The sequence below is a fragment of the Pseudochaenichthys georgianus genome, chromosome 7, assembly GCF_902827115.2.
Source record: "Pseudochaenichthys georgianus chromosome 7, fPseGeo1.2, whole genome shotgun sequence".
NCBI lineage: Eukaryota > Metazoa > Chordata > Actinopteri > Perciformes > Channichthyidae > Pseudochaenichthys > Pseudochaenichthys georgianus.
The window spans coordinates 32,445,119-32,467,157 of record NC_047509.1 but is presented as its reverse complement, the minus strand read 5'-3'; the positions used below and the strand labels follow the sequence as shown (position 1 = coordinate 32,467,157).

At 40.1% G+C, this 22,039-nt stretch overlaps 2 protein-coding genes across 3 annotated transcripts in view; both read right to left on the bottom strand.

Annotated features, from left to right (window-relative positions):
• Window positions 1-11,004, bottom strand: part of kcnq2b (potassium voltage-gated channel, KQT-like subfamily, member 2b) — a 49,443-nt gene extending 38,439 nt beyond the window's left edge. For both annotated transcript variants that reach the window (XM_034086167.1, XM_034086168.1), the window contains exon 1: window positions 10,551-11,004. In XM_034086167.1, the coding sequence (XP_033942058.1) occupies window positions 10,551-10,849 (299 nt within the window). In that variant the 5' untranslated portion in view covers window positions 10,850-11,004. The remainder of the gene's footprint in view (window positions 1-10,550) is intronic.
• Window positions 11,005-11,700: 696 nt separating this feature from the next.
• The window catches only part of prex1 (phosphatidylinositol-3,4,5-trisphosphate-dependent Rac exchange factor 1), a 124,733-nt gene continuing 114,394 nt past the window's right edge, over window positions 11,701-22,039 (bottom strand). The window contains exons 33-40 of the mRNA XM_034086497.2: window positions 20,424-20,526; window positions 18,382-18,525; window positions 17,258-17,372; window positions 16,290-16,356; window positions 15,162-15,337; window positions 14,885-14,987; window positions 13,933-14,000; window positions 11,701-13,828 (exon numbers count right to left, since the gene is read on the bottom strand). Of these exons, the coding sequence (XP_033942388.1) occupies window positions 13,786-13,828; window positions 13,933-14,000; window positions 14,885-14,987; window positions 15,162-15,337; window positions 16,290-16,356; window positions 17,258-17,372; window positions 18,382-18,525; window positions 20,424-20,526 (819 nt within the window). The 3' untranslated portion in view covers window positions 11,701-13,785. The remainder of the gene's footprint in view (window positions 13,829-13,932; window positions 14,001-14,884; window positions 14,988-15,161; window positions 15,338-16,289; window positions 16,357-17,257; window positions 17,373-18,381; window positions 18,526-20,423; window positions 20,527-22,039) is intronic.

The following is a 22,039-nucleotide window of genomic DNA, read 5'->3' as shown; positions in this document are numbered from 1 at the left end:
GGGGGTCGACACCTGGGAGTGCAAAAACAAGTCCGGTTGAATAGAAGTCTATGAGGAAAAGACCCTACTTCTCACTTGATTTATTACCTTAATAGTAGTCTTCATTTTCACTTTAAGCCTTCTGAAATACAGCACGATGTTCAATTTATAAATATTGTTGCGATTTAAAGTAAAAATAGACAATATTGTTGGGTATGCCATCGGTGGGGGCCATCTTGGTTTGTTCTATACTTTGGTCTCAGATTTGTCTCCTTCAAAGTTTGTTTTCAGCCTTAAGAGTGTGAAGGTTTTAGATTCAGAGTTCTGTCGTACTTTGATCCTTGCATGTCACGGCTGGTACCGAATGATGCAAAAGTCAAGATGGTGACAACAACAAATCTCAATGCTTCAAAACTGCAGTCCAAATAACAATAGGTCCTCCCTGTGACACAATCCACTTCTTATAGTCGATGGTATACCCTAAACTATTCCTTTTGTGCACCATATCTCCTCTTAAAGCAAGGGGCCTGAAATGACACTGTTACATTCAATTAATACTATTACTGAAAATGTTTTTTTCTATTTACTCAAGATTTAAATGATCCATTTCTGATTACAGAAAGGTCAGACGAATGTGTGTATCCACTATTGATAAAGAACCATAGATATAGCAAAGTAACCATGGCACACACAGGTAACCTTAGAGCTCTGGTTGTCGCCTGTCCCTAATAAAAAAAAACTGAGACAAAATCTAATTTACTCTTGCAATTGACACACACACACACACACACATTGCCAGAGAGGTCCAAATGACATCAGTTGGATCAATCACGTCGAGGGGGCATTTGTTGGAAGCAGAAAAGCCTGCACTTGCTCCTGAGCTGCAGATAAAGAAACATTGATTTGCCCCTCTCAGCACAACACTACCTTCCCAGATTCACTCACGTTAAAAATAGACTGAGACGAACTAGAAAGCAAATAATGAAAGAAGAATTTGTCACTAAGTGAGAAGCGCCTGTGAGGAGCGTGTGCTCTCACTGCGGCATCCACTGTGTGGGCTCCCCAGGGTGCTGGTGACTTTCTGGGGCACTCTTCTTGTGTAAATACAAGCACCTCCACACCGTCATCCTGCCTCTGAGCAACACGGGTATCTCTTTGTGCCAGATATGCGAGTCATGTGAAGGTGTAAGTGAGATGGGAAAAAGCAGCTAAAGCAAAGTTGGGAACTCTCTTTCAAGAAGATACCAAGAGTTATAGACCATAAAGGGCAGACAAGTGTAGCAGTAAGAACAGTTATAGTAAGTAATAGTATACTATGGAAGTATGCATTACAAAGTCAAAAGAAGGCCAAATTCCAACAGTAAAATAAAGAAAATAATATAATTTTAACCGAGGCCGACATTTGTTTATTTAGATTACTAATCGCCTTTTTAACCTAAAATAACAGATGTCACTACAGGAAATAAGCTCAACAACAGACATATTCTAACTTGTTACAGATGGATGTATGATGGCTTTTTGACACATTCAGCAGATATGGAGCAATAATGGTCCCATCTGATGTAGGTCCTGGACAGCTTTTAGCTCCATGTTTGGTCTCCTCCGCCCCTCAATGGAAAACAGTGCTCTGTAGCAGTTAATGCTTCACATTGTTCAACAGCTACAGTAGTCGCTATCTTAGCCGTTTAAAGCTAGGCAGGTAGAGTGGCGGCAAAGCCTTTCTGTTGAAAAGAGCAGACAGCTGAAGGCAAAAATGACAATATGAACCCAATGAAACAAAAAATTTTTTTTTAAAAAGTAACTATTACAGTAGCTGAAAGATTCTATAAAGCGCTAAAGAGCTTAAAAGGGAACTTAAGATCTTTCACTCAAGCTAGCATTTATATATGATATACAACAGCTGTGGCCACCAATGACACCAACAGGATAATTGATACTTGAACAATGGCACAAGTATATAGGCCTACACAGCAATATTTAGTTTGAGTACTGCTAGCTAACATATGCTAACTGGTCATGACCGGCCAAAATAAGACTGTAGCAGGAACTCCCCTTTGTGTGTTGAATTGAGCAAGGGTGCGATCTCATGTTGATTTAATGAGTGACAAAATAATAAAATATTAAAGTATATTGAGAGCTTTGTTTAATCCAAATAGCAGCCGGGACACAACCCATCACTAGCCATAACACAACCACAGACCCACAATTCTAGACACTTCCCATCTCAGCAGCAGCATCTGTCTGTCCTCGTTGTATTTCCTCCCCAACTCAGCCGAATAATGAATAACTGGAACATGTCCTCAATCTGTCTCTCGGCATCACTTTAACGGATCATTAGTTTTACTTTCCACCGATTGATCACTATCTAAACTTTTTGTTCTCCCTTCTCTCTTGCAGATCTTTCTCAGTTCCACATTGGTAAAGACACATTCTGTCATCTCACAGCTGCAGAGGCCTTTCAATTTCCTCACACAGCTCAGCTGCTGCTTCCTGCAAGAGAACTCAAAGTAATGAGGCGCCTATTGAAGCCAAATCAGTGAATATATCACAGGCCTGATCTCTGAAACAGTGCGGAGCGTGCAGTCCCTTAGATCGATGGGAGAGGACGCTGAGATGTAGCGAGAACCTGGAATAATTAAAAGGCTTTTTTGCAAACTGTCAAATCGTCCCTCCTTATAGAACTGTACATGTGAAAGTGAGCTGAGGAAGACTGCAGCTGTTCTGACAGCAGGACCTTGGAACAAGCAGTTTCTCCCTCAGAAAATAGGAAATGTTCACACCCAGTCTGCCGCATTTTACAAGTCGCCAAAGATTTAGATTTGGCATTGGTGTCAGACAGCAGCTAGATAGATAGATAGACGGAGAAAGAAAGAGAAACTAGAGGCAGCCACACAGAGAGCTCTCTGGATACAGGCACTCCTGTTCCACAGATCGACCGTTCACACAAACACCTGCTTAACATTGCAGCCCATCAAAAGGAAATGGCAGAGCACGTTTCTGAACGCTATTCATCTGCTCAAGGCAGCGCCGTCTTTTCGGAGCGCAGATAAAAAGAAGAATGAATGGGAATATTCGACTGAAGTCAGCACATGATAGTTTCATAAATCAGCTGGCTGGAAATAAAAAGAGTTGAGGGAATAAATGAGATGTGGGGGCGATGAATAATGTATGGGCCAGAGGGATGGTTAGAGGCAGAGTCGCGGTACGCTGATGTTCTTCTTCTTAGTGTTAACTTTGAATGCATTTGCCTGTAGAGTTGTTCTCTACTTTACAACATGCTTAGAGGATTCTGATCTTAGCAGAGGTGGAAAGTATACAAGTACTGAACACACGTGAGGTACTTGTACTTGATCATTATAGAGACCCGTGAAACACAAGAACATATACAAATCACACTGAAGGCATTAGTTGTTTAATCCTCTGACATAATTGCAATTGCAATTCATGATAAACCTTTACTCGTGTTAAAAATAAATGCAGAAATATATATCTACTGCTTTTCATTTGAATCATTTGACTCATGTTGAATATGTTGGGGGGTTGGGGCTTGTTGGACAAACAAACACTGTGAAGGTGTTACTTTGGGGTATTGGTTGACGGCAGCGCTAATTTGTGACATTTTACAAATGGATAAATTGAGAAAATGATTGTTAGATGAATCCATAGAAGAAATTAAGTTGAAATCCTATTTGGTGTAAAAATGTTGCTTCATATCAAACAACAAATTCAATCTAATAATCCAATGATAAAACAAAGTATAACAATATAACCCTCAGCAACAGGGCCGGACTGGGACAATAAGTCAGGCCGGGAATTATACACCCAGCCAGGCCACTACCAGTTTTTTGTGCCATTTTGCTGGATTTATTTGTCAATTTTTACAGCGTTGCTGCCCGTAGTGATAGCGCTCTAAATCTACTACCCAAAAATAAACATATGGACATGGGTTACTATTTAAAAAAATGTGCAAATCTATTTAGGAACCTATGTGAACATATTTTAAGTGGGGGTGGACCTCAAATCCTATAGGGGGGTCCGGGGGCATGCTCCTCCGGTAAAAAAAAATTTTAAATGTTGGACTTAAATGCATCAATCTGGTGCATTTTGAGGGGGAAATAACGAGACTACACCCATATGAAACATAACTGTATACATTTAAATAATCATAAAATCATAATAACATGGCCATAACCAATAACATCCCATATCCAATATGAAAAAACATTGAAACTTGTTTATTTATTTGTTTTTGGTTCATTTATAGTTGTGAGTTTGTCTGTGCTCCTGAACCAGCCTCACCTGTCTCCCTCCTCTCCTCCTCTTTGAGGCAGCAGCAAAGACTAGTTTTAGCTCTCAACAAGTTTTAATAGTTTATCTTGCCTTTTTTCACCTAGTTAACGTTTTTATTTTTTTATTATTCATGCATATTTTACTAATCACTCCCCCCCTCAAATGGAAATATGTGTTTACATAAATGGTGACCAAACCGTTTGAGACCCACAGAGAACTTAGACTAAGTTAACTATCTAAACACTCAGAGAGTCCTTTACCTCACCTGAGCTGTAGTTATCAGTCTCTCAGTCTGACAGGAGAGGACTCTCCCCCCACCTTGTTGTTGAAACAGCTCCTTATATCCGTTAGCGCAGCTAGCTAGCACCAGATGCTAACAACAACAACAAAACACGTAACCGGTGCGCGCGCTTTATCTCACTCGCTCGCCCCACACATAACACACACACCCTCCCGAGCTTGAATGACACACAGAGACCAATCGAGTATGATCTGTATGAAAGTGGCCATGTCGGCAGGCCACATCATGTAGACAGCGTTGCGTTCACAATACATACGTATAAAAAAAAAAAATCCTCAGGCCAGCAGGCCACTTAACAGGCCAGGCCATCGGGAAACCTCCCGGTCCTCCCGATGGCCAGTCCGGGCCTGCTCAGCAACCTTGTCTCCTAAAAATTACGTTCCCACAGGACTAAACTGCATTCTCAATTACGTTTAGCTAGAAACGTATTTTCTCCCACGTTACGTTTGTTACGAACGTATCTCAAATACGTTTATTTTCTACATATCTTCGAGAAGCATATTTTCTTCCACGTTACGTTTGTTATGAACGTATCTTAAATACGTTTATTTTCTACATATCTTTGCCATTTATTGTCTTGCTTATAATAATGATAATAGTTATTTATAAATATCATTTTAGAGCACACATTTGAAATCGAGAATCGAGCTAGATATATGGTTAAATTAAAATCAGTAGGCGAGGCTGTAATTTCGCCAGCTGTTACTCTCATGAATTAGACGGCAAAAAATAATAGTTTTAACATGCCAAAAAGCTGCTGTGTCGTTTATTGCACCTCAAACATTAAAACAAATCCAGATTTACTTGTTTCTGTACTTCCTCTAAGAAGAAAGGACAGTAACAGAAGAGCTCTGTGGCTTCAGGCTTGATCGCTGTTCAAATGACAGCGTTGGTTTCCCCAAAAGTGGGCGGGGCTGTAAAGTGAAGTAGATTTACTCTCTATTATTCAAAACCATTCTATTTATTCTAACGTAAATTACATGCCAGTGTTTTATCTTTTTATTTATTTGTTTTTATTTTAAATCGTATAATGTCGGACTTTTTTTCTGTCTTTGAGGAAAAGAAATGGGGCTTAGAGCCTCAAAATACTGAAATCTGTATTTTTTTAAATATTTTCCTTCTAATTTGTTATTCTTTTCTAAATAACACACTGTTATTTACTCAACAATAACACACAATTATCGTTGTTTTTATTTATTCATTTAATTCTATAATCTTGGGCTTTAGCCGTAAATAAAAGTCACCGGAAACAGACGGGACATTTCGAGCGATACACACCACAAACCCACTAAACTGATTACCCAAGATCCTCAGCTTGAAGCTCGTTGATTGGATGTTTTAGCCGCAATGCACGCTGGGATATGGTGTTAATAAGATATGATATCCGACAACGAAAAATAAAATAATACCTAATTCAGAGTGTTCTTGCTTTTCTCTTTGGAAGTCATCACATAACGGCATTGTAAAACACGGTTCGGCTGCATTAAATATTACACATCTGCCGTAGTTCTTTATTTATAGAGCCCTGATGAGAAGACTTCTGGACAAACAGGAGAACTGCTGCCAAAACTGAATACTTGACGTGGATCATAAATATATCAACAATTAAACAACATCTTCAATTTCTTTTCACAAAATACGTCTCCTTGCAGTATCAATAGTAATTCGGCTGACTATTATATTTGATCCAATTGGTATACAGGTTATATTTACACCATAACGGTGCACAGCTGATAGAAAATAGAAGATAGATAGAAGATATTACTGATTTTCTTTGAATATCAGAATGTAAATACTGAGTTGAGAGAATAGTCAGGGGATTTGGGTGATGGGAGACACATCTATGGAATCACAATTTCAATAGCTTACCATTAAATGATGGATAGCCTATGCCTTTCTGTCTGTGATGTTTTACAAATCAGATATTAATGTGTAGAAGTAAAGCATGAGAAATAGTATAGCAATATCCTGTAAAATTATGTAAAAACATGAATAAAACTACACATCTTCAGATGTTATACATACATAAGTGTCCTACACTAATAATACAAAGTTATTATTAGTATGCTGTGTGTACCTTGTGTGCACCGCCTAGTGGTTAAAGCATGTTATTGAATTATTTTTGTTGAATAATGTTATTTGATTAAAACAATATTAAGAGTACATACTTTCATAGGGGGAAAGTAGAAGGTCAATGATAGAAATATTATATAGAATATAAAAAATCAAGAAGATACTAAGTGATCTCTACAATAAAACAGTTTAGTGCCGTACACATAGGAGGATGTGCAAAACAGAAAAACGAATTAACCTGTATTAACACATTAAAGAATACTTTAGGTTAAGGTCTTCTTTTAAACAAGAAAAAAGCTTTGGGGGTATCTATATACAGATGAATATTAAGCCTGACAAAGTACTTAACGTCTAAAATATTGCTTTCGTGCAATGTTAACTATGTTGAAGCACTATTTTAACTGATATTATACACATTAATTATACTCTTATGTAGATAGAATAAGAAATGTGCAGAATATGACAGTTTAATGGTGGAGGTATACACACATTGATAGATGTCTTGTAATGCGCTGTTGAGGAACCTGCGACCCAAGTTGTGTATAAGATCAATACACCTTAGAAAATCTTGAAATCTTGAAAGGGATGTGCAAAATAGCCATTATACAGTTTTTAATTAACTATTAGTAGAGAATAACGAGGAATGAATATACTTTATAAAAATCTGCAGATAAATGTTTAGTCTTCTCAAGCACCAACTATCAAATATCTCTCCTGATTGTTGGCACTTGACAATCACCTTCCCTGAATTTTACTCAGGTGTAACTAAAGTCTGCTTTAAGGGTTGTTTATATTTCACATCATTAATCAGAATCTGCAAAGTAACTAAACTAAATGTAGTGGAGTAAAAATACCAGGTTAACCTCTGAATTGTAGTGGAGTAGAACTACAAAGTAACAATGAGCTGTCGTGTGGGTATTAATGCTGCCTATTATGGATACAAGCGATTTTCACCCATTTAGTAATTACATGTTTTAAATGTTTCCTATCGCCTAAACCTCCAGGGCTGTACACAGTTTAATACTGTCAACTTCTAAATTTGGGGAAAACGTCTTTTAAAACTACAATTCCCAGTAGAGACGTGCCATAGAGAACATGTTGCGAAACACAATAGCCAGCATGTGTAGTTCTGGTGGGGGGCGTTTGAGTCCAGTTTTGAATAGTCTGCCGTGGTTTCGTTCCATTTCAAAGAGCTTGGCGCTCGGCTTAACCTTGGCGCACTGCCACTCCAACATCACAGGGTTTGTCAACGGAACTGTAGTGTCAAACGATAGCTGGGGATTATGGGTAGTGTAGTGTCTTCGGCCATCCTAAATCTCGAAATGTCCCGTCTGTTTCTGGTGACTTTATTTACGGCTAAAAAGCATGCTAAAAAGCCCAAGATTATAGAATTAAACGAATAAATAAAAACAAGGATAATTGTGTGTTATTGTTGAGTAAATAACAGTGTGTTATTTAGAAAAGAATAACAAATTAGAAGGAAGAGATTTTTAAAAATACAGATTTCAGTATTTTGAGGCTCTAAACTTTTCCTCAAAGACGACAAAAAAGTCCGACATTATACAATTTAAAATAAAAACAAATAAATAAAAAGATAATGTAATATGTAGCCGGCATGTAATTTACGTTAGAATAAATAGAATGGTTTTGAATAATAGATGAGAGTAACATCTACTTCACTTTACAGCCCCGCCCACTTTTGGGGAAACCAACGCTATCATTTGAACAGCGATCAAGCCTGAAGCCACAGAGATCTTCTGTTACTGTCCTTTCTTCTTAGAGGAAGTACAGAAACACGTAACTCTGGATTTGTTTTAATGTTTGAGGTGCAATAAACGACACAGCAGCTTTTTGGCATGTTAAAACTATTAATTGTTGCCGTCTAATTCATGAGAGTAACAGCTGGCGAAATTACAGCCTAGCCTACTGATTTTAATTTAACCATATATCGAGCCCGATTCTCGCTTTCAAAGGTGTGCTCTAAAATGATATTTATAAATGACTATTATCATTATTATAAGCAAGACAATAAATGGCAAAGATATGTAGAAAATAAACGTATTTAAGATACGTTCATTAGGAACGTAACGTGGGAGAAAATATGTTTCTAGAAGATATGTAGAAAATAAACGTATTTGAGATACGTTCATAACGAACGTAACGTGGGAGTAAATACGTTTCTAGCTAAACGTAATTGAGAATGCAGTTTAGTCCTGTGGGAACGTAATTTTTAGGGGACAGGGTTGCCCTCAGGGGGTATTTTTCAGTATACTTTTATTACTTGCGTTTTCAAGACAATCCTTTTGCTAGTATTGTAATATGTGTACAGTATGGTACATGCTACTGACTAGGTAACTTGGTGTATTTGGATCTAAAAGAGATATTATCCAAAACAACTTCACTGCTGCCTGCACTAGATTCAGACATGAATTAGCACTACCTGTTAAGAGAGACATTGGTAAAAAAATATCAAAGCAAACCAAACCAAATGGCAAAGAAGAAGTTTTTGCTGGCTGTTATCGTACTGCGTTAATATTCCAAAAGTACCCAGGGGGCCTATGTGAGTGTGAGTGTGAGTGTGTGTGTGTGTGTGTGTGTGTGTGTGTGTGTGTGTGTGTGTGTGTGTGTGTGTGTGTGTGTGTGTGTGTGTGTCTACCCACATTTTCATCTTGGAGAATATGGAGGCTAACATACTGGAATTACTATTTTTCACACACACCAAACTAATGCAAGTTATGTGTTAAATGAGACTAATAAGGACTTTTAAACCTACACTTGAAATGAACACATATTGAAACAACTGTGAAATAAGACAACATGGTACTTGTTTCATACAACACAGGATTGGAAGACATGTCACATGCAGGCTGGAGTTTTTTGGAAGGGGTCTTAAAGAGACAGGCACTAAAACAGAGTGTTTCAGAACAAGAATGAGTATAATTAAATAGACAGTATGAGGAAAATAAAAATGTTTTCTGACCATTAAAACATGTAAAGATGTTTCAGTAAAACCCCAAATACAAGTATGAACCCGAAAGATTCGGATGATATGTCCCCTTTAAACATAAAGGTCAGTTTACTATTAATTGGGATATCTTCTCAAAAAGAGTGTGACCATTGTTTTTTTTGACATGGAGTCTACATTTCAGACATTCATTTTAAAAGAAGTGATCAATTACGAGTCAGGGGGCGTTGCATCTTGGGAAATGCAGGATTTAAGTGTGATTTGCTCAGCGTCTGCTGCACCGATTGCCTTTTTGTTTCCATCTCTTCTTAAGCCCCCAGCCTAAAGGAAATGCATTACTAAAGTGTTAGTGTCCCTTTAATGTGAAACACAAATAAGGGATATTTGTGTTATCCAGAAAAATTAATGTTTTCAATGCTGACAACCCAGAAGATGAGACACATCACTGACCTGAACTGGAGTCTGACATGCCTTTAACCCAGACCACACACACACACACACACACACACACACACACACGAGCAGGACTGTCTGCCACATTAATTAGTGAAAGTACTGACGCTGCGCCGAGCTGTCCACATACCGCGGTGCTGAAACACACCGTTGCCGCAATACAACTCTAATCTATGAAAAAGAAAGTGTGCACGTGTCAAACATAGCTGAAGGATCACGATACATCATAAACACCTAAACGGACATAACTCAATCAGCTAAAAGCATGAGAATGCAACATTGAGAGTTACAGAGGGAGTTATGCAGGTGAAGTGATACCCCTCCTAGAATCGAGCTATGGCAGCATGACAAAGCTTAACGCAACATGATCATAGCAAAACCACACAGAAAACTGGCAAAACTGCATACCAGCTGCCCTTAAAAATCATGCCGGTGTTTCCCAGAATATACTTAGGCCGTGCATTAGCTGCAGCCCCGACCGTTACTTACACATAAGCGTGGTAGATGAACGCCCATCCCCGCGGTCTCTCCAGCGCATTGTAGAGGAAACTCTGTAGTTTCCGATAGCTGGCATTTTTCTTCGATGGTCGCGGTCTCCCGGCGGAGATGCTGGACCTCGGTCTGCAGAGGATGCTGTTCCGCTTGGTGCTGTCCGAGCCCGCAATGAGCAGCGCCCCGTCCCTGCTGGATTCAGGAGCCCCGGGGTCCAATCCGACAAAACCGACTTTGTGCTTCTTCTCCCCGGCTTGAGTTGGGTAAACCCCGCCGTTGAGAGATTTCTTCACCATCCTAAAGTCGGCTCTAACGAGGAGTTGTCCGTGCCGCGAGGATGCATCCCCGGTGCTGAGGGGTGTGTGTGCTGGTCCTGAATGCAGTCAGTGTCGGTGCCCCCTAGAAAACCAATTGCAATAAGCATGCGAAACTGCACACTGTATGCTTTTCACGTTAGCCCCTTCCGGCCATTTGACAGACACAGCAAGGAGGCACATTATCTGCACAGTCTTATCATGTTGGCCATCAGAAATATATCTGCAATCTAATGGCACAGGAACACTGCAAAGTTCAATTGAACATGCATCCAGCTGTCTTCTAATGCAATAACAGCTGGTCTGGTGTGTCATTTTGCAAGTTATTGATTAGAAGATCTTCCCTGTGGTTTCACCGCATTTTCGAAAAATATGCCCCAAGACACCCTTCCATCCTCTCCGGGAGAAGCTGCAAGGAAGAAGATGCATGATCATGCAATATGCATGTGTTGGCTCTCAAGCTTTGTTTTTGTAATGTTTGACTCCTCTGATTGAGCAATGTTGAAATACACATACAGTATGCCAAAATCTAAAGGCATCTGTCAACATGCAGTTAAGATGTAAAAAAAGAAAGGCTAATAAAGAATCACTTAGCTGGGCATTAAAAGGCAACATAATGTACATTAATTAAGGGATTAGGACTGAATAATGTAAATGCATAAGAGTAGAAGTAAATTCAGTTTCCCCATGATAAACACCCAGACAGGAAAAGATCAGAGTTATGGAGTTTCAAAAGAAAACGACTTCAATCAAAGGCTATAGAGACAGCCTGCTGATCAGGTGGACTTCCAAGTCATTCATATAACAGTACTGACAAACACAGTAGACCAAAGCAACAGAAACAGAAAAAACTTTATAAAAAAACAGAACAATGAATTGTAAAAGAATAAAATAACTTCCTCACAAGAGGGACACCACTTGCCAACATCATCACACTGTGAACATTTTTATTTTCTAACTTGTTAAGATTGCATTTACAATGATAATTTTAGAAAGATTCAAACAAGATTCCTTTGTACAGTTATTTTCAAGCAACATAAAAATTGCAAATAAAGTATATACAAAAACATTAGAATAATGTAAATAAAAGTGTAATCAGTGACATGATTGTTCGTCCAGCTACACCAACATGCTGCAGTCATTAGCTAATTCAAACTGGTAAAACACGTCGAACCAGATTATGGTAATAAATGCTGCATTCTGGGATTTTTATACAATATACACTGCTTGGACTAAGAGCACATTTGATGAGGGGGAAGGAGAACTATCCGCTGAGTCTTACATGTCAACAGAGGGTTGAAATGGACAGTGGCCATGCTACTGCCGAGGGATGAGGGGAGACTATTCTCACATGTTCCGATTGCTTTTCAATAAATAAAAAGGACTAAGTGATCTGCCTAATGAGTGCAGCATGTCCAGACAGAGTCATGTCCAACCTTTTTATCAGTCAAAGAGTTGTCAGTGAGGTTACGCTCAGCAAAGAGAAACTCTTCTAAATGCAGTCATGATCACAATTACTGTATTACTCCATAAAAATAATCAAATTTCACTTATAGCATTAATCAGACATATCCTATATATTAGTATCTGACTTTGCTACAGTTTGTATGTACAACTTAAAATATTTTGTAAAATAATGTTACTGTGAAACCATCCCTTTGTTGACGTCACCCACAAACTGCTTACAGTACTTTTTGCTAACACTTGAATGGACCAATCATTGTGCTTTTTGAATACCTACAGTAAATACAACAGTTCCCAGACAATGTAAAAACCAATTAAAAAAAAAAATCAAAATAATGTCTTAGTTGACAGAAGGCAATCCTTCAACTAGCACATTTTGAATTAATATATTAATAATTTAATAACCTGTTGAATCGTGTGTGCTTATGACAAGCAGCCTTGTATGGTTTGATTTAGCTTCCTTTGTCCTGATTCGGATTAGCTAGCTTCTGCTCCTCTTCCCTCCTTTTGCTCTCCCTGAATGTAACACTTCCTGACGTTATATGACGTGTCAATACATTTAAAAAAAAAAAAAACACACACACAAGCAGTTATGTCTCGAAAATAAAATTTAAAAAAAGGCATGCCATTGGTCCTTTAAATACTGTTCAATACGTAGGATGGAATGCTTTTAGATTCTTTAATACCTGATATAGTATAAGTGAGGGATAAAAATACTCCTTCCGGACACAATAAATAACTATCCTTCATATAGTGCTGTAATACAGTACTCACACTAAAACCTACAGTAATTGCACAGTAACCACATGCAAAGGGCTGAAGAAAGAGCAGCCCTCCCCCTCTATCATCTGTTTTTCCATCAAACCCTACTTTCATCTCTCTGTCTATTCTTTGACTTTCAACATCTATTCAGTCAGCCAACATATGTCAAATACCAGGGTACTCCACTTCTCTTGGGGTCCCAGCATTAAGCCCTGGGGAACACCAGCCAAATAGAGAAAGAGACAGGAGCTGCAGTCCAAGGCATAAGATGACAGTCAACTAAAGGTAGTTTGGTTAATCCAGTTAATAATAAGAGTTTGATAAGGAGCTTAATCATTGGGTGATGCCTGAAGTTGGCCTCTCCTCTTAATTTGTGAATATGTTCGCACCAGAAGATAACACTTCTATCTGGTTGGCTTCCAACAGCAGTACATGACTAGTCTTGAGTGTCATTATCACTGTAGATGCTCTCTGGTAGCTGTCCTTAGTCATTTGTACAGTTGTGTTTTGTCTGTACTCTGCACAGAAGACTAGTGGTATCCGTGATGGAATGATCCCTGAAAATGGAGCAGTGGGGGAGGATCTCCTGGACAGAAACCGGTGAGACTTGCACTCTTTTGTTAATGTCATCTCTCGTCATATCCTTCACATTCACCCTTTCTCTGACAAGCTTGCTGAAGTGACGGTTTTCTTTAGAGGTCTCCATCTGAAGGTGGCAAACACAGCTTGAAGAGCCTGTGGAAAAAGAACAACCTTGATGTGAGAAAATCCATCTCGTCTAAGACTATATTATTTTCAGATGGCATAAGAAAGATGCTAAACGAAGTTGTATACAGTACCTTGGGAATGCTGGAGTCATCTGGTCCATAACTTTGAGATTTTTAGCAGAGAGCTCAACTCTTGGCCCCTATTAAAAGAGATCAAATATGCTATAAGCAAAGGTTCTAAAGAGTTTTGCAACTTCAAGCCCAGTTTTGATTGCTACAAAACGTATTTGGACCACATTCATTCAAATTCATAAGAAAAACAAAACATGACAATAACTAAAATACTGGACCTTAAAAATATATTATGCCACTGTCAACTGTAATGATCAAAAACAAATGAACATTCCTAATTGTGCAAAAATTAACTAGCCTTGTAAATTACGACCATAAACAACAACATTTTGCAGTTCCTCCGCGGCCCACATAAATGCTGGATCACCATCCAAAAATCTCTATGTAAACTATTTATATATATACTATCTATTTCTAGACATATTATGTCTAGAAATATTTGCTGTAAAGCAGATGTATTATCATAAAACACATAGATTATTATTTGATACAATTGACCAAATGCATCAATGTGGTAGAATTGTTCTGGTTCAGTTAAAGAGCAGGTGAGAGAAATGTTCGACCACTATAGTAACTCTAACTGTGTATCAAATGCAGGCTGGGTTATGAGGTATTAATACTAAACCACTTTTGGTATATCAGTACCGTGACAATATGATTATACCTAGTTATAACTTATCATTAACAAAGTTCTGTTGTTTAAATAAATATTTCTAATCTAATTGTTTTCTGTTTACTACTTTAACAAGCTCAGGTATTTAACGAAAGACATAATAATTAATGTGAAAAAGAAAAAGAATATTCACTCATTAATTTTGCATTACTGAATTATGCCCAGTCCTAGTTTCTACTAAATTAATTTCTAAGTTAACGAAATTATGTTAAAATAAGTAGTTTTTTCTGAAATTATTTTTAAAGAAAATTGTGCAAGTAATCTGCCTTAGAGTTGTACCTGTTTGCGCATTATGTCCATGGTCTGCATGATGCAGCGCGGCATGAGACCGTGGTTCCTCGATAGTATCATTGCCTGCCCCAGTGTCACATTCAAGGTACATCTGCCAAAAAAAAAAAATGTGATAGGTCAGTAAGAAAGACACTAATATGGTTGTCAATATATAGACATTTGTATCAGCAGTAGAAATGAATTCAAAAAATAATCTTTATTCCAGCTGACAGTTGAGTGGTGCTTCACAATCAGTCAAATCGTGTTAGGGTGGTACCAGGCTGACCTCTGCATGCCGGTGCCACACATGGTGATGTGGCAGGCTCCCAGGCGGTTACACAGCTCCGAGGACACGCACAGCACGCTGACACCTGACGGGTGGCCCTGGGCGCTGTGCTGCACGTTGACGTACGACTGCATGAGTCGGCACAGGTCGTCCAGCGTGTTGAGGGGTCGCAGCAGCTGTGAGGAGGAAACCAAGGTCAGAGAGGGTTAAATGGACAAAGTGTGGCAAAAGTGGCCATCTCACCAAGTCATTTAGAGTCTTATTGGGTGTAATTGAGTTTATTGGTATATTCAGCTCAAACTACATAGAAATTATTGATTTCCTACGTACTGTAGTTCTGAAAATGTTCTTAAGGCAAGACAGTATATTTAAAAAACACAATACTACCAAATAGTACATTAATATCCATTAAATTAGGCAGAAACTAGATTCGTATTTTTTGTATTTTGAGATCATATTACTTGTTTTTTGATAGAAAAGTATTAAAATGTCATTATATTTCTCAATACAAAACATGTGATTTATACAGTCAATATGTATTTTCTTTTTCTTAGTTGCAATTTGTATAGGTTTATGAGGCTACACAAAGTTGACATGCTCAGGGCTTATGCACTTTATATATATTATTATTGAAGAATAGACTAAGTCAAGTAAACGGCTTGTTAAGATGGTGCACCAGCAGAAAACATTCACAAATGACAAATCATTGTACAAATAAAAAGGTGACATTACAGATCTAGATATTAACACTACTGTATGTTCTATTGGTTTTAATAACTGGAATCTAGTTCAGCTACAGTCCGTTTGGGACACTACCGTTTCATTTCTAATCCAATCATCACTGATGGAGGCGGTTTATAATGTCGAGGTTAGTTGGAGTTAATAGGGGAGTCTTGACCAGCTACAGTGGAGTGTGGGGGGGGGGGGGGCAGGACACCAGTTCATCTTACTTTTGAAATGCTTGGTTGAAGGTCTCTAACTTCAAGGCCCAGTATCTGTGCTTGCATTTATATTCAGCCACAACATTATATAACAAAATTGACTTATGTTACAAGAACAAGTGATATAAGACCAAATTGACTGCAAGAGAAATACATGAAAAATGTATAGGGGTAGGTTTTTATTTACCTGGTCGATCTTCATTGCTGTGGTGTTTGAGTCTGTAGGAAGATTGGATTTCTCCAAATAGAAAGCTCTGTTGGGATAGAAAGACATATCTATTTCAGTTTTCAAAACCTCACCACCTTGATTGGAAATGTACAGATTGGTATTGCAGCACGCTGTGTGTGAGAGCCGAGTCATCTTCACGTTATGGATTATGCATCTGCTATGGTACATATAGCATCATGTATTGATGTTGCATGAGTCATATGCCAGGAATGTACATGCTCATATGAGAAATTGCTGACATAAAAAAAAACATATGTTACAGGGAATGAACAAAGACAATAAACTAGAAAAATGAAACAACTAAAAGCATTCATATATATGTAACTTGTAAACCTTACTTCTATTTAAAGAAAAAATAATTGTGACATGACATTTATAGCACTTAAATACACATGAGGTTTTATTCTCAGCTTGTCTTGCACATAAAATACATTTTATTTTCGGTTAGAGATCAAGCAAAAAGGGAAGATGTATCAAATGGGGCCCAATAAGGCTAATTTCTAACAAAGAGAACCTCCCTCTGGAGGTAACTTTGGGAGTTTAGTCTTTGAAGACCATTTACATGCTCAAAAAACTATATAACACTGTGAAGGAAAAGTAGAACCCCAAAAAGCACAATAGAGCCCCTTTAATGTCAAAGGTGCATTCATAAATGAGTTGAGCATGTTAAGCAACAACAAAACAAACCGTGTGTTCACATGCAGCCAATACAAATCCTTAGTAGGTGGGTGCGGGACAGGTTTAAATACATGAGTCCCACCTAAAAGTATTCTAGCCCCTTAATAATAGCTCAGAGTAAAGCAGTGGAAGTGTAGCTTCTGCCATGTAATGCAACACCACGGGCTGAACTCTCCCTTTCAGGTGAAACAGATCCTGAGTGCTGGTGAGGAACTCCTCTGGAGGGCGGTGATGCAGTGTAGCTGTACCTGAGCCTGCGGTAGTACGCCTTGACCTTCTCCAGTGAGACAGCGTTGGTGCGCTGCTGGATCTCCTCCATGGCTGCGTAGTCCTGCTGGGATACTCCCTCCGGACGCTCCAGAGCTGGGTTAAACAGGCAGGAGGCATTTAGATTTACACACAGTAATATGATAACATTTATCATGCCTTCTAACGACAAAAACGTTTGAGGATGCGATTAAATATGAGTCTTAACAGACAATGGCCATAAAAAACGTCAAAATCTGCTACAGTATATTGCCATTCTTCCACACAGCCTGCAGTACAGACTATTTTCCAGTAGGTGGGAGTGTTCACCACAGATCTGCACAACGGAGCACTCTGCTCCACATTAACTGACACAGGAGCGATACGAGCTCTCTCATTGGGTTAGTGTTCCAACTGGCACCTGTCTGCGGAAAATGAATGGCCATTTGGCAGACAGGAGTGATGCCTCATGCCATCCATTCATTCTAGGCCAGCGGAGAGATGGAGAGCGATGAGGCGCATGGCAGCAAAGGAGGATGCAAAGGTGTTTTAAATGGCCAATAAAAGGCTTCGATGTAACTTAATAAAAGCATATAATGCTTTCAGGAAATGTGCATGAGTGAGAGGCTGCATACTGCACTGAGAGTGTTCTTAGATTATACAATTTGAAGTCTGCAGAAGTTGTTTCATGCCCTCCAATAAAGTCCAACACTCCAATGTGGCTCCGTTCACCCTTATAATGGAATTAGGATTTAACTATATATTTGAAAAGGATTTGATCATTTAACACATTGGTCATCATTATTCATAGGTTATCAGATTTAGTTGAATTGGCTCTCGAGCCTTTTAGGATGTACATTGTCATCGAAAAGCTTCTAATAAACACAGATTTTATTCGTGGAACTATTGTTGGTGTTTCTACCATTTGTAATGACCAGGTGGCCTTGTTTTGACAAAGGGGAGACCTCTTCAGGCTCCTGACTATTATCTGGTACTCGGTATACATTTCAAAGGAACGACACCTGAGAGCCATTGTTGTGTTCTTCCTTACTTATCTATCTCTACCCCTGACTTCCAGTTGTGTTAAGTCCCTCTAGCTCGTTGGTCCCGCCCCGCCCGGTCTTACCCCTGGTGAAGAGGACGGTGTGCAGTTTGAGGCTGCCTCCGTTCTGCAGCCGGCTGGGCAGCTCACTGAAGTGACAGCTGTCCAGGAACAGGGTGACCCTCAGGGCCTGCCGGCTGCCCTCCACCTGGTAGCACACCGGTGAGTCTGCAACACGTAAACAAAGACAGAAGAGATGTTAGCAAGACTGCTATTTCATCAAGTTGTGTCTCTGGCTAAGATGAGAACATGAGGAGGGTAAGTGCTATGAAGTTAGTGACCTTAAGCTACCCTCAGATCATTTGTGAGTTCTACAGAGTGAACTCAAACAGTTACAAATCCAGTATTAATAATATAGAACGTAATAGTGAAGTTTTACAGTACATCAAAAAAGACACGTGTAGTTTTGGCAGGTTACTGTTTGTTGTTGTAATATTGATTTCGGCCACAAGAGGCTGAAGTGCACCACAACATCATGTTCGAAATAGGACTCAAGACATCCTATTTTTAAGTTAGTTTTAAGTTCTCCACAGTTATGTAACCTCCAAGCACACATCCTATGTCATTTTAATTTAGAGTCCATGGATGAAAAGAAAAACAAGCTGATACAGGTTGTGTTCACAGCAATGTTTCCCCCCAAACGGTTTGAAAAGATGACACTGGAAACACCTAGATTTTAACCTGTTCTCAAATCATAAACCCTTAAAATAAAACAATTTAAATCAGACTTATAAACACGGTCTGTGTTTATTATATATTTTAAACCAATGTTTAGACGAGATATTATTAGAGTTAGTAACATATATCATAAAAACCTATTCTCAATCTTCGGTTAGGGCCGTCTGATTTCAGATATCTCTATGTCGTCTCATGAGTTTTTCAACTGCTTTTGAATACCTGAATTTAATGTAACCTTATCTCATCCTACAAACAACATAAAACCAGTAATCATTTATGACTGACAGTGGTGCATGAGCAGTTCCCAGAAAAGGGATGCGATGACCTTTTACAGAGCAACCTCTGGGGTCAGTGCCCTTTTCTCCAGAACCCATCAAGCTGTAATCCTGTGGAATTGGCTGAGATGCTTCAGGCTGAACTCGAGGGCCTCAGACTCTGTGGAGCTTTCCTGATTCCTCCCCTACCAGCGTGCTCAAGATGCTATTAGCAAATCAATACTGGCCAATGGACGGTGCTGCCACACACCATCTGCCTGCACTGCAGCAGTCTGAGCAGAAAACACCTTTCTTACATCAGGGTTGAAGGGATAGGTTTGCACTGTACAGTACAGAACAGTGACTAAGCTAAAACCGTATCAACATGCATTAGTTTGCATATTCAGAATGTATGCATGTGTACACTTTTTGCTCCAAAATAGCAAATCCCTGCTTTATCCAAGGCTTTCCTCCCAAATGGGAAGTGCATGTTGTGCTTTTCCCTTTGAGCGGCAATCTCTGCTGGCCATATTGAGGCTTCTGAAAAGAGACGGGATTCAGGATGCAGTCCTTTTGTATCCTTTGGCTTTTTAAGCTTCTGGTGGCAAGGAGCACCTTTACTGAACGCAGATACTGAAGTTATTAAAGGCACAGGAGAGCGTGTCAAGATTCTCACAATGCCCCGCTACAAACAACCTGCCCATGCATCCTCAGAAGAAGGTGCTGAAGTGCACGATTGTATTTGAATGCTTACTCTGCTACGTACTGCGGTTGGTGCGAGAATATTTCAAATGGGCCGTCTGTGCATATCTATCACTGCATGTGTTTTAGCAATGCAGTTTAAATGAAGCCCATCCCAGCCTGTCAGGAAGGGATCATCTATCTGTGATGCAAGGGCAACGGGGACAACTGCCATTGTGTGAGATGATTTGTGGAGCCTTTATAGTGTTGTTGTAGCTCTCTGTTGAACGGAAAATGAAAGCTGCAACGGCAAAATGGCAATTTCTCCCCCTCCATGGCTACCGCACGTCCACATAATGGAAGTTATTCAGAGTTGCTCAAACCGCACAGCTGCTCATTAGCAGCCGTGCGGTTTGAATGGGCAAAGTCAGTCTTTGTGGATGGATCTCTTACTTGCGACGAGACACTCGTCCTCCAGTTGCCTGAAGAACACAGTGACTTTGTCCAAGTCCAACAGGGCCGCCTTGGTGTCTTCCAGCATGGTGCGCTCCTCTTTCTGCCGGGCGGAGAAAAAGAAAGCTCAGAATTGGAAGAGTAGGAAAGGTTTGAGAGGAAGAAGCAGGAGGAGAGGTTTGAGAGGAAGAAGCAGGAGGAGAGGTTTGAGAGGAAGAAGCAGGAGGAGAGGTTTGAGAGGAAGGAGCAGGAGGAGAGGTTTGAGAGGAAGGAGCAGGAGGAGAGGTTTGAGAGGAAGAAGCAGGAGGAGAGGTTTGAGAGGAAGGAGCAGGAGGAGAGGTTTGAGATGTTTGAGAGGAAGAAGCAGGAGGAGAGGTTTGAGAGGAAGGAGCAGGAGGAGAGGTTTGAGAGATTTGAGAGGAAGAAGCAGGAGGAGAGGGAGGAGAGGAAGAAGCAGGAGGAGAGGTTTGAGAGGAAGAAGCAGGAGGAGAGGTTTGAGAGGAAGGAGCAGGAGGAGAGGGAGGAGAGGAAGGAGCAGGAGGAGAGGGAGGAGAGGAAGGAGCTGGAGGAGAGGGAGGAGAGGAAGGAGCAGGAGGAGAGGGAGGAGAGGAAGAAGCAGGAGGAGAGGTTTGAGAGGAAGAAGCAGGAGGAGAGGTTTGAGAGGAAGGAGCAGGAGGAGAGGGAGGAGAGGAAGGAGCAGGAGGAGAGGAAGGAGAGGAAGGAGCAGGAGGAGAGGAAGGGAGCAGGAGGAGAGGAAGGAGAGGAAGGAGCCGGAGGAGAGGGAGGAGAGGAAGGAGCAGGAGGAGAGGAAGGAGAGGAAGGAGCCGGAGGAGAGGGAGGAGAGGAAGGAGCAGGAGGAGAGGAAGGAGAGGAAGGAGCAGGAGGAGAGGGAGGAGATGAAGGAGCAGGAGGAGAGGAAGGAGAGGAAGGAGCAGGAGGAGAGGAAGGAGAGGAAGGAGTCGGAGGAGAGGAAGGAGCCGGAGGAGAGGAAGGAGCAGGAGGAGAGGAAGGAGAGGAAGGAGTCGGAGGAGAGGAAGGAGAGGAAGGAGCCGGAGGAGAGGAAGGAGTCGGAGGAGAGGAAGGAGAGGAAGGAGTCGGAGGAGAGGAAGGAGAGGAAGGAGCAGGAGGAGAGGAAGGAGAGGAAGGAGCAGGAGGAGAGGAAGGAGAGGAAGGAGCAGGAGGAGAGGAAGGAGAGGAAGGAGTCGGAGGAGAGGAAGGAGAGGAAGGAGCCGGAGGAGAGGACAGCTGCATTGCTGGAAACAACATTAAAAGCTAGGACACTCCAAAAGGCCTGGTTATATCCTTTATGTAAACATGGTTGTAGAAATATGAACACTTTTATAAACATTAAGATGATATGGAGAAACTCATTGCCACTTTGAGTACAATGATGACATGTTGTGGTAAATGTGTGTAAATCACTAAATACGATGTTAAAAAGTGTGTGAATGATAATGATGATAGGACTGCAAACAATCACAACAGGCTTCCTTGCCCTTATTCATCTTTACAAAATGATTGAATTATTTCCATCTGTACGTGTGTACTATCTTGTGAAGATGGCTTGAATGAAGAACCCAAGATTGTTCACAAAAGAAACAATCCAGGACACGTCA